Source organism: Diceros bicornis, chromosome 17 (genome assembly GCF_020826845.1).
Source record: "Diceros bicornis minor isolate mBicDic1 chromosome 17, mDicBic1.mat.cur, whole genome shotgun sequence".
Classification (NCBI taxonomy): Eukaryota; Metazoa; Chordata; class Mammalia; order Perissodactyla; family Rhinocerotidae; genus Diceros; species Diceros bicornis.
In genome coordinates this window covers 56,887,852-56,904,525 of record NC_080756.1, presented here as the reverse complement: position 1 = coordinate 56,904,525, position 16,674 = coordinate 56,887,852, and the positions used below count along the sequence as shown (strand labels likewise).

Below are 16,674 nucleotides of genomic sequence, written 5' to 3'. Positions count from 1 at the left end.
AGAGGGCATTCAAGGAGCAACCTTCTTCACAGTGACTCAGGGACTCAGGCTCTGCTTTTGCATGGTTTCACCCTACCCTAGGACCTCAGAACCTTTTCTTCAAGCCAGTGTATGGGGAATAGTAGAGACTGTGGAGGATTGAATGGGAGACTTTTGTGGTCTAGGCCTGGAAGTGACAAAAATCATGTCTGTCTATATTCCATTTGTCTTTGTCTTTTGAAAGTTTGATTATAATGTGTCTCAGTGTGGGTCTCTGAATTTATCTTATTGGGGTTGGTTGAACTTCTTGGATGTTTATATTCATGCCTTTCATCAGACTTGGGACTTTTTCAGCCATTATTTCTTCAAATATTCTCTCTGCCCCTTTCTCTTTCTCTTCTCCTACTGGGATTCCCACAATGCATATAGTTGTCTGCTTGATGGTGGCCCACAGATCCCTTTGGCTCTGTTCACTTTTCATCAATCTTTTCTTTGTTTTGTTCCTTAGACTTGATAATTTCCATTGTCCTAACTTCAAGTTTGCTGATTCTTTCTTTTGCCTGCTCAAATCTGTCTTTGAGTCTCTCTAGTAAATTTTTTATTTCATCTATTGCACTTTTCAGCTTCAGAATTTCTTTTAGGTTATCTTTAAGGTTTTCTATCTCTTTGTTGACATTTCCATTTTATTCATACAATGTTTTCTTGACTTTATCCACATCTTTTCTTTAGTTCTTTGAGTATCTTTAAGATAGTTGTTTTATAGTCTTTGTCTAGTAATCTGCCATCAGATCATTTTCAGAGACAGTTTTTATTTATTTATTTATTTATTTATTTATTTATTTATTTATTTTGAATGGGCCACAATATCCCATTTTTTTATATGCCTTATGATTTTTTGTTGAAAACTGCACATTTGAATCTAATGGCTGAAAGTTTAGAATTGAGGCCATAAGCTGTCTATCAGCATTTGTATCACTATGTATCTGTCATTCAGAAAAGCATTAAGTGTAAGTAGTAATGACTCCCTACCTCCACATGGTATTAATAAGATTATAAAGTCTCTTAAATTAAAAGATCTTTATTCTGATTGGAAACAGTATTCTTATAGAACATAACTCAGAAATATTTTAGGAACCTAAGTTCACATAAGTTAGGTAAACATTTGGTAAACAAGATTAGTTTAATACTTTTGGTTTAATAAAAATAGTTATGCTTTTTCTGATTAGTTTTAAGTATAATACAATCGCACATTTTTATTTTACTTTGATATGCTCTTCATAAATTTATACATGTTATACAGATCCAATAAGCTAGTATTACTTCTACTTACTGTTTAAGATCACGAAAAATATAAATTTGTGTTTAATCAAATTGAATAATTATTCTGAAAAACTTTATGTCAACAGTTATTATGTTTTATAGTATGTCAGCTTGATGACAAATTTCCAACATTTTTATATAATTTAAAACACTGGACTGGTATTAAATTGAGTTAATTAATGGATAGTTATTGGATACTTACATCATTTCTAAGTAAGACAGAATACTGAAATGTTGATAGCTAAGCATAGTTTATATGCTTTTGCTTCTTCTTTTTTTTTTTTTTTAATCTTTAGAGGTGTTGCTGTATCAGTGCCTCTAAAGCTACTTCATTTTTTTTTTTTGAGAAAGATTGGCCCTGCACTAACATCTGTTGCCAATCTTCCTCTTTTTTTTCTCCCCAAAGCCCCAGTACATAGTTGTGTATCATAGTTGTATCATAGAGTTGTAGCTCTTCTATATGGGACACTGCCTCGGCATGGCTTGATGAGCAGTGAGTAGGTCCGTGCCCAGGATCCAAACCAGTGAACCCCAGGCCGCCGAAGAGAAATGCATGAACTTAACTGCTATACCACCAGGCCAGCCCCTGCTTCTTATTTTTTATTACTATGGAGGCTATATCTTTGGGTCTGTTAATGAATGTGTTCATTTGTGCCACTTAGGTTGTATAAGGGATGTATGTGGCTGTAGAAAATTGTCTTATGTGTGTTCATGAGCTCTGCTAGTCTGCACTTTAGCTGGTATGTGACAGTTCATAATAATACACCTCCCCTTCCCCAGTTTTCTTTGTGAAATAGAAAGAATAGAAAGTACTTTGGTTAAAAGTTATGATTAATGTAAGCAGTTGACACTATATTTTGGAACAACAGTTTCTGAGAAATCCAATGGTGTACATGTTTGTTTTTCTAGGGACTGCAGGTACAACTTGGTGGAGAGAGTTTCTCAGTCTTGACTTCCTAGTCTCAGGACAGCAAATAATGGTTTATTTAAAAGTCCAATATGGGATTCTTTATGAAAACTTCCAGGAAAGCAAACTTAAGGTCTATCCAGTTGCTATACCTACGTAAATAATCAGACCAAATCTGATGAGACTAGCCTTATTTTGTAATCAAAAGTTACCTTATTTTGAGACATTTTATCAAAATGGAGGAAAGTGAAGGGACAAAATATTTGTGCTTCACTAGAAAACTATGCGTTGTCTATAGTCCACAGTCTATAGATTAAGCATTGTCTACAGCCTCCTACATACTGATTCTATGGGAGCTATTTCACAACTCTGTAAGCTGTAGATATTTGATAGTAATGCAAAATAATTCTACATGTCTATAGACATGTAAATTCTGTCCAACGGAGGTTCAGCCAACTTCCTTCCTCATTGTGGAAGAGGCCAGTTTTGCCTCTATTTGCACATTCATTTCAATATTCCTGATCTATGAATATATCTTTTGTTAATTCTCCTTTGAACTGATTGTAACACCTCACCAATTTTCTCATTCATGAGTTAAATAAAATCTTTAACATGCATTCACTTCCATATCTGATTGGGACTCTTGATTTTACCCTTTTTTGAAAATTATCCCTTAATGTTACCTACTTATTTATAGATAAGCACACTATCTGCAAATAGGCATGCTTCCATAATTGGGCTGTAATATGTACAGGAAAGTCTTATTATAATATAGATATGGGGTATAGTCTTTTATCTTTTTCCATTCTTTTCACGGCACATTAAAAAAAAAACAACAAACCTACAGCATGACGTAGAGCTTTATGATGGAATCTAAAGAGTTGTTTTAGCTTGCTGTGTTATGGGTTTTTATTGTCTATGTTTTTTAAACCTAAAATGTATGCATTCTATGACCATTATTCTACTTGATCCAAAAGAATTTTGCAAAAGTGGTTGATGAAGCCATAGTGAGTGAAAGACTAACCACATTTCTTTTCTATCAATGCAGTCTACCATCAAACATCCATCTCTTCCTAATCCCTTTGCCCTCTTGCAACATTTAGCTCTTTCTCTTCTTATATAGTAGTATCCTGAGCAGCTGGGGAAGGTGGATGCCAAATTATTTCTGAATCTTTCTTAATTAAGGCCAGGGGAAATTTTCATGTCCATGAAGGAGAATATGGAAAGGGTTAAGAGGTTTAATCTCCTCTGCTCAGCCATCTTCTGCTTTAGTAGCTTAGTTTTCATATACACCTCCAGTCCTATTCTTCTTCACCTCCAGCTTGATTAAACACTATAAAATTTTCCCCGACCACCTCCTTAAATGATCTGTTCTTTAAACACCTATAGCAATTATTGTCCAGAAAATCCATTTTGCAAATTATCATGAACTTCTTTTTTTTTAAATTATTTTATTGGAGTCATATCGGCCTACAACATTGTGTAAATTTCAGGTGTACATCACTATATTTGTTTCTGTATATATTGCATCATGTTCACCACCAACAGTCCAGTTTTTATCCATCACATACATATGTGTCCCTTTACCCCTTTTGCTCTCCCCCCACCCCCTTCTCTGGTAACCACTAATCTATTCTCCTTATCTATGTGTTTGTTTGCTTATCTTCCACATATGAGTGAACTCATATGTTATTTGTCTTTCTCTGTCTGACTTGTTTCGCTCAGCACAATACTTTCAAGGTCCAACTATGTTGTTGCAAATGGCACAATTTTGTTTTTTTTATGGCTGAGTAGTATTCCACTTTATATATATAACACATATTCTTTACCCATTCATCCATTTTTGGGCACTTGGGTTGCTTCCATGTCTTGGCTATTGTGAATAATGCTGCTATGAACATAGGGGTGCACATATCTTTTTGAATTACTGATTTCATGTTCTTTGGATAAATACTCAGTAGTGGAATAGCTGGATCATATGGTATTTCTATTTTTAATTTTTTGAGAAATCTCCTACCATTTTCCATAGTGGCTGATGAACTTCTCATAATTAGGGTCCACCAGTTATTTAGAGTTTTTAAATTATATTTATATTTTCACAGGTGTATTTTTTATTTTCCCAAATGAATGGTAAGGTCTATGAGGGCAGAAATTGTTTTGTTCTTTTTTGCATCCCCCACAGTGCTTCTCACTTAGTGAAAAATCAAGAAATTTTTGTTAATTTGATTTAATTTTGAAACTTGTCTATATTTTGTTGTTCTAAATGAAAGGGCAGAGGTAAATAAAAGACCTAGTAGAAGCACTTTTGGTTGGCACTTACTCTGTAGTAATTGGATATTTATTATCAATATGTATTAATGTCTTATGTAATTTTGTTAATGTTTTCTCTCTTAGGCTATGTAAAGATATACCAAATAGATTTTGGACAAACAGAAGATGGGCCATGTAACATTACATGAAAGCAGGTGTTTGAAAAATGTTAATACTAAGGATGAGGATGACAAGAGTGATTCCATTAGATTATGAAATCCTTTAAGGGAGAGAATTCTGTCTTTTTGTATATCTCTGACCCTAAGACTTAGCATAGTGTCTGTGCCGGTTATCCATTATTATCTCTCAACTCCAAGTCTACCTTTCTTTGTCTTGCTTTGTGACACTGGAACTGAACCCTTTAAATGTTTCACTTTTGGCAGCTGGCTTTGTTAATAGAGGACACTGGAGGGACACTGCAGGGTCATAGCAGGAGGAAAGGGCTTCCCTTTTGGCTCACCTGTGCCCTCTGGCAAGTGTGCATATTCCTGTGGATCCTCAGATCCTCCAGAGATCTGAAGCAGCCTTGGTTGAGGGAGAGGGAGCTTTTGTGAGTTCTCAGTTTCTTCCCCGATCACTGACTGTCTCAGCCTAGAGGTAGTAGCTGCTTTCTGCATTTGCTAATTCTAGAACTCTCAGAGTCCTTTTTTACAGCTTTTAGTAGTTAACTTAGTTAACTGTCTTTTACTAAACAATTTTTACATATTAAATTACTGGTATGGTTTCCATGTTCTGACTTACAGTGCCTGATACTAAGTATTTAATAAATGTTTGTTGAATGATGAAGGCAGAATGACAATGTTACTTAGAAAAATGTTTATAGTTCTGAGAATTTTGAGGCACTCTACATTTCAGAAAATAGTATCTATGAACTTTGGAGACATTTCTGTTTGAAATACAATCCCTTTCTGTTTGAAAATGAAACAAAATTTTACAGCTGTAATATATAGTTTTTTCATTATTTATAGCATATTTCTCCTGCTAAATACCATATTAAAGGAATTTTTTCCAAAAAAATTCTAGATGGAAATTTTTTGTTCTAAAGCAGTTCATTTTCCCCCCAAGAATTCCATCTTCAAAAATAAGCGGTGGGTAGTGGTGGTGGAGAGAATAAGGCTGCCTTAATATAAGGTCCCCATATGTTCCTAACCCAGTATTTATAAGGAGGTTGACCCTTACCAATTTCCAGTCCTGGGGTTGGCTATCTCCGGGTGAATAGACGTCAACTTTGCATACTCCATTTTGACTTTGTAACCAGTCAACCCTATCTGACATCTGAAAGTTGAAAAAAATGAGAGTCATTAAAAGGGCAAGTTATATGAGAGTAAGGAGAAATAAGGTAAGTGGCTGAGGTGTGGAAAATAGGAGCAATGCTTCCAATAGAGACCTATCCCAAGAGCTACTTCAGGCCCACTTAACTCTGGGTATCTTCATCCTCAGCTCTCAACTGCAGAAAAGTTTCTTAAACATACGTATCTCCAGTGCTGAGGCCAGTGGCTGGTACATGCTAGAGGTGCTCAATACAGATTTGCTCACGCATGAACCTGAGCAGCCATGTCCTGCTCTTTGTGTCCTTGCTTGACATCCCCTCCACATCTTCAAAACATAACATGATCAAAATAGAATTAATTTACTTCTCCCTTGCCTGTTCTTGTCCCATCAACTTATTTTTAAAGTAATATATGCTTCATTTTTAATTAATTTCTAGAGCACTAACTTACTAACATTAGCAGTAAGTCTAATAGCTCTTCCTTAAGACTAATTTCTCCTCCAGTTAGCCAAGTATCCTGGGGGAATTCTCAGTCTCCATGGCTCAGCCAAACTTCTGAATGCCGGAAGAGAGATGTCATGAGCACCATCCAATGGGTCTTTGTCCATGGATGCAGAGATGCCCTTGCTGATGTTGATTCTTTCATCTCTCCCAACGCTTTGCTGCATTCCCTAACCTCTGTAATGATGCCATCATCCACCTAGTTTTCCAAACCAGAAAGCCGATATTCATTTTAGTTGTCTTCTTCCACCCCAAGACTCCCTCTGGTTACTACTTCTCTCTTCTCTCATTTGTAGCCATTTTTCTTGAAAGAATTGCTTATACTTGCTTCGTATTATACATAATGCCTCACCTCACAACTGAGCATCAGAGACCCTATTCCATATACTCCTTTGGCCTTTGGACTTAATCTCATCCATTTTCCACAGTATTACATCTTATTTGGTAGTCTTTGAAAACACAGCTAATTATCGTGAAATTTGCCCACTGATAATCTACAAGTACAAGAAGCTTCTCTTTGCCCTCTTTTTCCATGCCAGACTTCCATTACTAGGCTTCCACACTGAAGTTTCACTTCTTTCATTATAAACCTATTTCCTTATATCTATACTTCTCAATAAGCAAGGTGGGATAAGATGGCCAATTTTTCCTCCCCAGTGTCCCTAAACATCTTTGTGAGACAGACATAATATTCCTATTTTGTTTCCAACAAAATACTGGTTTAAAGCTCTGTTATAATAAAGTCCAAAAGTTTATCCTAATTTTTTAGAGTAAAACTATGTTTTATAAAGAATTACTTGAAATAAGTAGAGTATTATTAGGGGTTGAATATCTGGTTAATTGGAAATAATTGTTTTAAAGGACTTTGGGCTGTGGTGGGGGTAGAATCCTCCCTCAAAATAAAACCAACACAAATCAAACACAGATTACATACATGATTTAAACTTATTTATAAGTGGATATATTATTTTTATTATATAGAATATTATGAGAAATTATTAAAAAGAAAATATAAGATCTTTCAAGAGCTACTTGTTCTTTCTCCCACAAGGACTTGTACTCATTTTCATACCCAAGCACTAACTCAGATTACTGAGCTAGGGAAAATTTCTTTTACTCATCCTGATGCTGTAATACAACAGATTCCTTGGGTAAGCAATGGGTTCTCCACACTGATTAGACCTTAGAATTACCCAGAGAATTGTTTAAAAATATTGAATCTGAGATACCACCCCCCAGAGAATCTTTTTTCAATAGTTTTTGGGTGGGGAAACTCAGGCATTGAATTTCTTAAAAGCTCCTGGGTAATTCTAATGTACATCTAGAAATGAGACTCCCTTGGCCTGGGCTTATTTGGAGAGATCTTCTCTGAGAAAGACTGGCCAGCTCCAGAAAGATAATTATTTATTCTTTTCTTTAAAAATTTTCTCTGAGATTTCCTAACCTTCTTTGGTATCTTATTTTAACGTTGTTCTTTTAACCCTAACAAGGAAGCTGTTAATGTTTATGAAGTTAAACCCCATATTGTCCCTCAACAGCTCACTATTATATATATTCTTATGCTTGAATCATGACCATGAAGAAAGGAACAGATGGTACTATTACTTGGGCAAAGTATGAGAAGACTTGGAAACAGGTTGTTCTGGACTGTTGACAGTGCAAGTGAGAGCCAGAAACTTATGTTTCTTAATCTCCAGTTTATATTTCATCCTAATGAATTACTTCTAATAGAAAATGATAAAATCAATAGGATCTACTGACTTATTTAAGCTACATAGCCCAATTAAAAAGTAATGATGAAAATTAATTACAAAAATTAAGGAAGTTATGTGATCACTTACTCTCACTGAGGACAGGTTCTGAGATATGAGAAAAGCTCTTGATTAATTTGTTGTTGTCTTCACTATCTCTAAGTTTACCCACCCCTCCTGCCATGTAATATACGGAATCTGCAATGGAAAGACACAAATAAAAATAGCTAATTTTACATATGAACCGTATTGCTTTTATTACCAAACAATGTTTCGACTTATTCATTATTTTTCACATGTAGTACACAAGCGATGAGCAAAAATGACATTCAAATTTAAAGTCTAGACCTTATTCTTGGTGCAGTTTGATGGTTCCCAAATGGCAAAAAAAAAGTTTCACCTTCTGGCCAATCATTTCTGAAATGACTATTGCTATCCTCCACTTTCAAACCATTGATATATAGGCTTATTTAACAATGAGGAAACTGAAAGATTTTAGCCTAATCTCAAACATGCTTGAATAGGAAGTCAGAAGGTAAGTAGCCAGAATGGAGAAAAAGTGCCCTGAACTCATGGATCTCCAATCACTTTGTAAGTATTCCTTTCAGGACTTGAGAGGAAATATACGTCCTCCTTTTATAAAGGGAATTCATAGTTAATGTTAAAACCAGCTTCTAGATCAATTATCTTCCTTATACTATCTTTATTAAGACATTTAAATAGCAGACATTAGTGCATTGTACTCTCATCTTGGAATATCCACCCAGCCCCCTAATAATGTCTCTCTAAATCCCACCCTTACTTCATATTACAAGTCAAAGCTTATCCTATCCATGAAATATTTTCTAAACACCTAATTGAATGAGATTTCTCCCTCATCTAAATTTCCATCATATTTTGTTTCAATTTGCATCCTATCTAGTATTTTAATTGCTCACATATATTTCATCTCCTTTATTAGATGGCTTCACGAGGGCAGATGCATTTTCTTACTCATCTTGGTATCCCTCATAGTAGCTAGTATCGTAAAGCTGGTGCTGAATAATTGCTGAAAGAAGGAATACATGAATACCGCCTATATCTAATTCCAGATAGCTCAATTTTTCTTTCTTAAATTGGAGAATCTGACAACAAAAAAGAAATGGCTTGCTCAAGTTTGCTATGGTGGTAAGTCATACATTCAGGCTTACTTGAAGTTTGACTCCTTTGGGGGATAAGTTCACCCCAGAGACTTACCCAAGGGGTGAATACTTATCCAATGATTTATTAATTGTCCTTCCTATCCCAATAATACCAATAAATGAACACCTCAAAATTGCTCTTGTACTTCCTTCATAAACAGAAAGTACATTTATTAGTCATCTATCTCCAGCAAACACTTCCACTTACATATGTCCTACTGTTTTCATTCTATTTTCTATATCTTCTGCATGTTTATCTGCATCCACGAAGCTTGTTTTAGACTTTAAACTCCCTAAATTGTCCTAGATAATAGTATATATAAAGAAGTACTTAAATACCTTTTGCTGATAATGATATTCAGGCTTCTTAATCTGTATATATTTCCCATAATGAAATGGAAAAGAGGGAAGGAAAATCTAAAGAGTTTAATGGAGCCAATGAATGGATAAATTTCTTAACTTCAAATCTGGTGAATAATATCCTTGAGTTAGGGTAGAAAATAAAAAAAAAAGGATGCTTTGTGATATCTATTAAATCTGATGAGGAAAGAAAGCTGAGTATATACAATGTAAAGATAAATAGACCTTAGAAACCACTTATTCTAACACACTCAATTTACAGATTAGAAAATTGAGGCCCAGAAAGGGAATATTAAAACCAGTGGATGTAGTCCTTTAAATATTACAGCTCTGAAGGTTAACCTCCTGGAAGCTGTGAAATTTTTCTATGGCCAACAGACGGATCCTGTGGCCAATATAAGCACTGACCTAAAATGTTCCTTAAAAATGTCAGTGTGATATAATAACAATCAAGGAGGAGTGCAAAGCACGAATGCCAGCCGGGGAGACACCAGGGTCTGGGTATGGTGCTGCGTCCCAGACCACAGCTTCATCACAAGACATTTTCTCCTGTACTCATCATAAACAAGAGGTCCCTGTTTATTCAAGGTTCCTAACTTCACAGAAAAGCTCAAATTACAGGCAGCATAAATGAAGCATTTGTGGGGTGGACACATATCTGATGAAGTTTTGAATTTTATTCAACCAGGTTTTATTACTAGTTTTAAAAAGGAAGAATATATTTTATTATATCCATTCTCTTTTGCTCTCTCACTTCTTTTCTCTAAGCGCCTGGCACATTGTAGACACTCAATAGATTTGATTGTTGGTGAAATTATTCTCAATTGATTTTGTTTAATAAGGACCAGAAGTGTGTGTGCGTGTATCTCAGTGGTCATTCACTGTTAAGCTTTCCTGTGGATCTCCTGTATTTTCACTTGCCCTTTCCACAGCTTTTTCCTCTAGTGCCCCATTAGCACAGACACTTTCTCCTCATAGCTGTACATATCCTGCCTTTTTCCAGTTCTGTTGTCTAGCCAAAGCTTTAGAAATAATAGTGAGAGGATGAAAGTGGATGAGAATCAGGACTCAGAACTATACCAGTCTGATTTTGCTATTAGAGCCCTGGAAAGAAACTTTTGGAATAGCCACACAATGAAGAGGAAAAGTCAGCAGATAGTCAAGATTCCAGTCTCATCTTCAAATTGGGAAGCAGGGGGTGAGAGCCCCTCATTTCCCCAAAAGGAAAGTCAAGGAGATCTGGCCAATCTGCAACAAAATTAAAACTTCAGAAGCAAAGATGGGAGGTTTAGCTGTAATGCTGCTAAGGGAGAGGCTCATTTATTTCCGGAAGACTCTGATGTAAAATTAAAATTGAGTGGGCAAAGAGGGAGGCTGGGTTGAACATTAAAAGTTACCCATCACTTGTCACTGAATTCTCCCTTTTAACCACAAAAGATCAGCAAATGGACTGTTTTATCAGTCCAAGGGGATTTCCTACCTCTGCAGCACTGGAATAGTGAACCACAGAAGACTCCAGAATATACTTTTAAAGTCAATGAAGATGCTGGGATGTTCTTGCTCAGCTCAAGATCTTGTTTCCTCCCCCAGCCTTCCATGTACCTCCTCCTTGTTGGGACTGGAGAGTGACATCAGAATCACGCTGGTGATATCATTGTCTCTATAGCAACAGTGGTGAGGCTACCAGAAATTGAGTCCTCAAAGGACAAGGGGAGGGATGAAGATACACTCCAAGGCTCTGATGCTTAGTTTGGAAGGACTGGGCTTGCTTTCTCTGGATTAATTTTCTTCTTTAATTGTCTAATTTAGGTAAGGAATATGGGAGGGGGAAATTTTGCCAATGGATTCCACTTACAACAGAGTAAGTATTATGTATTAACAAATCTAGATGGGTGCAGAGAGTAAGAAATAAAAGAATTGAGGGTCTCCTAAACTTTTTATGCAAAGCCCATGGAATCACTTCATTTTGTGGCATCCAGTTTGGACTCTTCTTAATCATAAGCATCTTACCTTTTGTAAAAATGTAAATTTTGGGATATTTTGCCTAAACTGACCAACTCTGGGTTATAATTTGTCTTAGGTGGTCAGAGCTACCGTAACACTAATCCATCCTCTGCAATGCCTTGACCTGAGGAAGTGTACTGGGATAAATCAGACCAAGAGGCATTTGGTTGGCAATGTCTAGGCTTGAGGAGGACTTTATTACTAGTATATTCTCTTTGGAAATGTACCATAAGTACTCTTAATGAATGATTAAATATAGGACTAATACATAGTTTCCATGAAGCAAAAAGAATCTCTGACCAAGGCCACAAGAGAAATATTAAAATTGTTAATGAATTCAAAAGTGACTGATTTATTACAGGCTTCTTTCAACAAGGTTATTTATCTACTGATGATCTTTTATATTAGGTCTGTTTCTTCATCTTTAAAATAAAGAAATTGGGCTTGCTGATCTCTTACAACCCCTTCCAGCTCTAACATTTTATGATTTTGATACTTCAGTGGTATTTGAATAGAACTGCACCTACAGCAGTCTCCATTATCCTCGGTTTCGCTTTCTGCGGTTTCAGTTACCCATGGTCAATGGCAGTCCGAAAATATTAAATAGAAAATTTCAAAAATAAACAATTCATAAGTTTTAAATAGTGCCCTGTTCCCAGTAGCATCATGAAATCTTGCACCATCCTGCTCTGTCCTGCCCTGGATGTGAATCATCCCTTTGTCCACTGTATCCACGCTGTATATGTTACCCACCCTTAGTCACTTAGTAGCCATCCGGGTTATCAGCTCGCCTGTCGCGGTATCGCAGTGCTCGTGTTCAAGTAACCTTTACTTTACTTAATAATGGCCCCAAAGTGCAACAGTAGTGATGCTGGCAATTCGGATATGCCAAAGAGAAGCCGTAAAGTACTTCCTTTAACTGAAAAGGTGAAAGTTCTCAATAAGGAAAGAAAAAAAAATCATTTGCTGACGTTGCTAAGATCTACAGTAAGAGTGAATCTTCTATCCACGAAATTATGAAGAAGGAAAAAGAAATTCGTGCTAGTTTTGCTGTTGCACCTCAAATTGCAAAATTTATAGCCACAGTGCATGACAAATGCCTATTTAAGATGGAAAAAGCATTAAATTTGTACAAGATATTGAGAGAGAGACCATATTCACGACTTTTATTACAGTATATTGTTAGAATTGTTCCATTTTATTATTAGTTATTGTTGTTAATCTCTTACTGCCTAATTTATAAATTAAACTTGATCTCAGGCGTGTATGTATAGGAAAGAACATAGCATATACAGAGTTTGGTACCCTGTGGTTTCAGGCATCTATTGGGGGTCTTGGGACGTATGCTCCGTGGATAAAGGAGGAGGGCTGTACACGCATACAGCACTTTCCAGTTGACAAAGCACCTTCACCTCCATATGTCATCTGATCCTCACAATAACCTTTTGAGGTAACAGGGCAGGTATCATTTTCCCTGCTAGACAGGTGTATAAGCTTGCCCAGGTCAAAACTAATAACTGATAGAACTAGGACTGGGATCTAACATTCTGAGTTTTAAGTCAGTGCTCTTTCAACTATAGCATGTCACCTTAAAACTAGTATTGAGGGGCTGGCCCGGTGGCACAGGCGGTTAAGTGCGCACCTCTGCTGCGGCGGCCCGGGGTTCGCAGGCCCAGATCCCGGGCGCGCACTGACGCACCGCTTGTCAAGCCATGCTGTGGTGGCGTTCCATATAAAGTGGAGGAAGATGGGCATGGATGTTAGCCCAGGGCCAGTCTTCCTCAGCAAAAAGAGGAGGACTGGCAGATGTTGGCTCAGGGCTTCCTCACACACACACACAAAAAACTAGTATTGAGAACATGAGGCGGTGTTTGACTTCGAGATATAAAATAACACAACTGGCAATTTCACACAGGTGTTAGGAGGTTGCTGATGATAACCGGGTCTGTCAATTTATCAGAACCCACAAAGTATGTTTATATTCATACTGACCCCAGAATCAAACATTAGCAAATTTTAAGTACTGAGTGAACATAGGATGAGGCCAAGAAATACACGACAACATAGCATTATTAAACTTCTCTGCTAAAATTTCTTCAAGAGTTTCTTAACTCTTCCAATTCAGTTTGGTAGGTGACACCTCAGTAAACAGCAGGGGTGGGGTGGAGTGGGAACAACCAATCTTACAAGCCTAATAATAGGTAACCTCTACTTACTACAGGTCTTTTGTCCACCCCAGCAAGGCACACTCCTTTCTTCCTGAAAATACAAAGCACTGAAAGAATCATCATGTGTAGAAAGATCCCCCAAACTAGTTTGTTTTCTGATAAGCCCAAGGTAGATGTCTCAGGACAGGCTGCTGGTTGCTGTCCCCTACTTGGGGATCTTGAGAGGTTGACCAGAATAAACTATTTAAAAACGCAAGTGTTTAGTCTAATCTTTCTGGAATCTCCTCGGGCTCTAAACACTTCTTTCTAGAACAATGCAAATTCTTAAAGGGGTCCACAGTTAAAAAAAAAATTACAAACCACTGCTCTAGAAAGAGCCACATTGAGTTTCTTCCTACAAAAACGTACAAATGGTACACACACCAAGTTTTACATAACATTTCAGGAGGTTCACAGACTTCCTCAAGTCCACTCATGAATCTCACTGCAGGTTAAGAATTTCTGGGTTCATATGTCAGGTGCTTTGATAAGTAATAACAATAATAGACAGTTGGAATGATGATCACCCTGGATAAGATCTCAGAGAAGTCTCCAAGGAGGTCATCTGCAAGCAGAGACTTGAGCTGGTGGAAACATCTGAGTCAGCATGTCAGGAAAAGGCAACAGAAAAGAGCAAAGGCTCCAAGGAGAGAATGTGCTTGGCGAGTTCGACGTGCACTTCCTCATTTCTATTTCTCTTCCTCACGTTCTCCCTCTGCGTCCCCGCCCCGCTCATTTCTTGTACACTCCCTCCCCTGGGCCCTGGTTCTCTCCTTAAAGAACTTTCCGAATTCAGGGGCCACGCCCCCACCTTCCCCTAGTCTCACCAGGGCTGCCCTGTTTGCCATTTTCAGGGAACAATGAACTGAGAGTCACGAGAGCCGGGCTCCTGAAGCTCGGGTTCTGCCATGTCGTATGCCCTTGAGTCAGTCACTGGTTGACTCTAAACTTCGGGTTCCTCGGCAATGAAATTATCTTTACGGTCCATTCCATATCTGGGATTCCGACCCCAAAAGTCTTTTCTTTCTATTTCCCTTCTTCCCCGTCTTCACGTTCTCTCCCTTCCGTCTCGCTCTCTCGCTTTCCCCAGCTCTCTTCTCGGCCACACTCCACCCCAATCTCTGACCCACCCCTACTTTTCCTGGTTCGCGCCTGCGCAGACAGGCGTGGACGATTACTTTTGACCCAGCTTAGTAGCCGTAGTCGGTCGGAGCGCCGGCGGTGGGGGATTCTGGGAGAAGATGGCGGCCGCCGTTCACCCTCGGGTTGTCCGGGCCCTGCCAATGTCACGTAAGTGTCACCGGGAACGGCTGCCTCCGATCGGGATTCCGAGACGGGGCTCTAAAGTTTGGGGAGTGGCGCCGTGCTGCAGCGGTCGCGCCGTCTTCCTGGGCTTCTTGGTTTTCCTAGGTTCGGAGCTGCCTCAGTTTTTCCTTTCCTTTCCCTCTCCCCGGCTCACATATTAAATTGTGCACTTGGGAAGGGGTCTGCGCTGAGAGAACGTGAGCAACGGAAAGGGGAGAAGGTGGGGCACAGTGAAGGGTCGAGAGAATCAGAGTTCTGATAGGTTTGTAGGTTTATGCTAAATATTTGTGGCGGGCCGGGCGAGACGAGGAATCTGAAAGGAATGGAAAAAAGATAGTGGGGAGAGGGTTCTTCGTGGATTGAGTTTATGACCTTGTGCAAACGCTGAATTGTTCTCAACTTCCAGATTCTTCGTGGCAAAGTAGAAATGATAATACCACAACGTCAAGGAGTTTCTGAAAACATTAAATGAAATAATATTTATCAAAGCACTTTCTAAATCAAAAGCATCTCTACAGATGTAGAGTGTGCTGCATCGAGGCGCTGGGGCGCGAGGGGAGAGAAGAATCAGCAGCTTGGTGGAAAGGAAAAGGAAGAAGATTAAAGGATATTTTAGGATTTGTCTAAGCGTCGTTCATTTTACGTTTTATTCTTATTGGATCCGCTGTCATGGTCCTCAAATTGAGAGCGTACCTTTGCTCTTCTATTCTCCGAGAGAGGCTAGAAAAGCAAGGGAATTTAATACAGTTACACTCCACTATCATTCTTTCACCCTCCACCCCTTCACAAACACACGCTAATCAACCTCCAAAAGTTGTGTTTGTCCGTAGTACTTTAGTCATCCTAGAGTATCATTTGCTCTCAGAATTAGCTACGTGTCAGAATCGTTCTTAGAGCTTTGTAAAATAGAAATGGAGACTCACTGCAGAGCTATTGAATCAGAATTTTTGAGATTGGCTCCTTGCACCTTAAATTTTAAAAAGCTCCACAGGTAGTTCTAATGTTCAGCCTGAGGTGAAAGTCAGGAGTATTTGGAGGATTCTTTTTTATTTTTTGTCGTTGGCAGAGGTCCTACATACCACTGGGAAGGGGCTTGGTGCATATCATTTATAGTGGATGGTTTTGTAGCCATGACTTCTTTGCAAAGACATTTGCTGGTTCTTGTTAAACTGTTACATTGGCTTGACATAATATAGATTGTGAATGGTAATAACTGCTATTTATTGAGTACCTGCTATCTGCTAACCACAGTTCTAGATATTTTCATAAATTTTTTCCTTTAACTTACTTTTTTTTTTAAACTGACTCCATAGCGTGTGCTCTTAAGTACAGTGCTTTATTGTTTCTGGTAAAGTGAGCTTTTGAGTAAACTCTGGAAAGGCAAGTCTAGTGTGTAACGTAATCAAAACACTATAGAACAGAACTGTGTAAAACAATTATATAGTACATGTGAAGAGACTATTAAGTACCATAGGAAATCAGAAAAGGGAAAGGTTGGTATCATTTGAAGTAGCAAGGGGAGAATGGAAGACCAGTGGAGAATTGCAGCGCTTCCACTGATTTTTTTTTAGGGTTGTTG

General features: G+C 38.0%; 2 protein-coding genes across 2 annotated transcripts in view; one reads left to right on the top strand and one right to left on the bottom strand.

Moving 5' to 3' along the window:
• AKAP3 (A-kinase anchoring protein 3) overlaps positions 1–14,669 on the bottom strand; it is a 28,919-nt gene extending 14,250 nt beyond the window's left edge. The window contains exons 1-2 of the mRNA XM_058559014.1: positions 14,618–14,669; positions 5,696–5,791 (exon numbers count right to left, since the gene is read on the bottom strand). Coding sequence (XP_058414997.1) covers positions 5,696–5,791; positions 14,618–14,638 — 117 coding nt within the window. The 5' untranslated portion in view covers positions 14,639–14,669. The remainder of the gene's footprint in view (positions 1–5,695; positions 5,792–14,617) is intronic.
• Positions 14,670–14,884: 215 nt separating this feature from the next.
• NDUFA9 (NADH:ubiquinone oxidoreductase subunit A9) overlaps positions 14,885–16,674 on the top strand; it is a 33,701-nt gene continuing 31,911 nt past the window's right edge. The window contains exon 1 of the mRNA XM_058559015.1: positions 14,885–15,080. Coding sequence (XP_058414998.1) covers positions 15,032–15,080 — 49 coding nt within the window. The 5' untranslated portion in view covers positions 14,885–15,031. The remainder of the gene's footprint in view (positions 15,081–16,674) is intronic.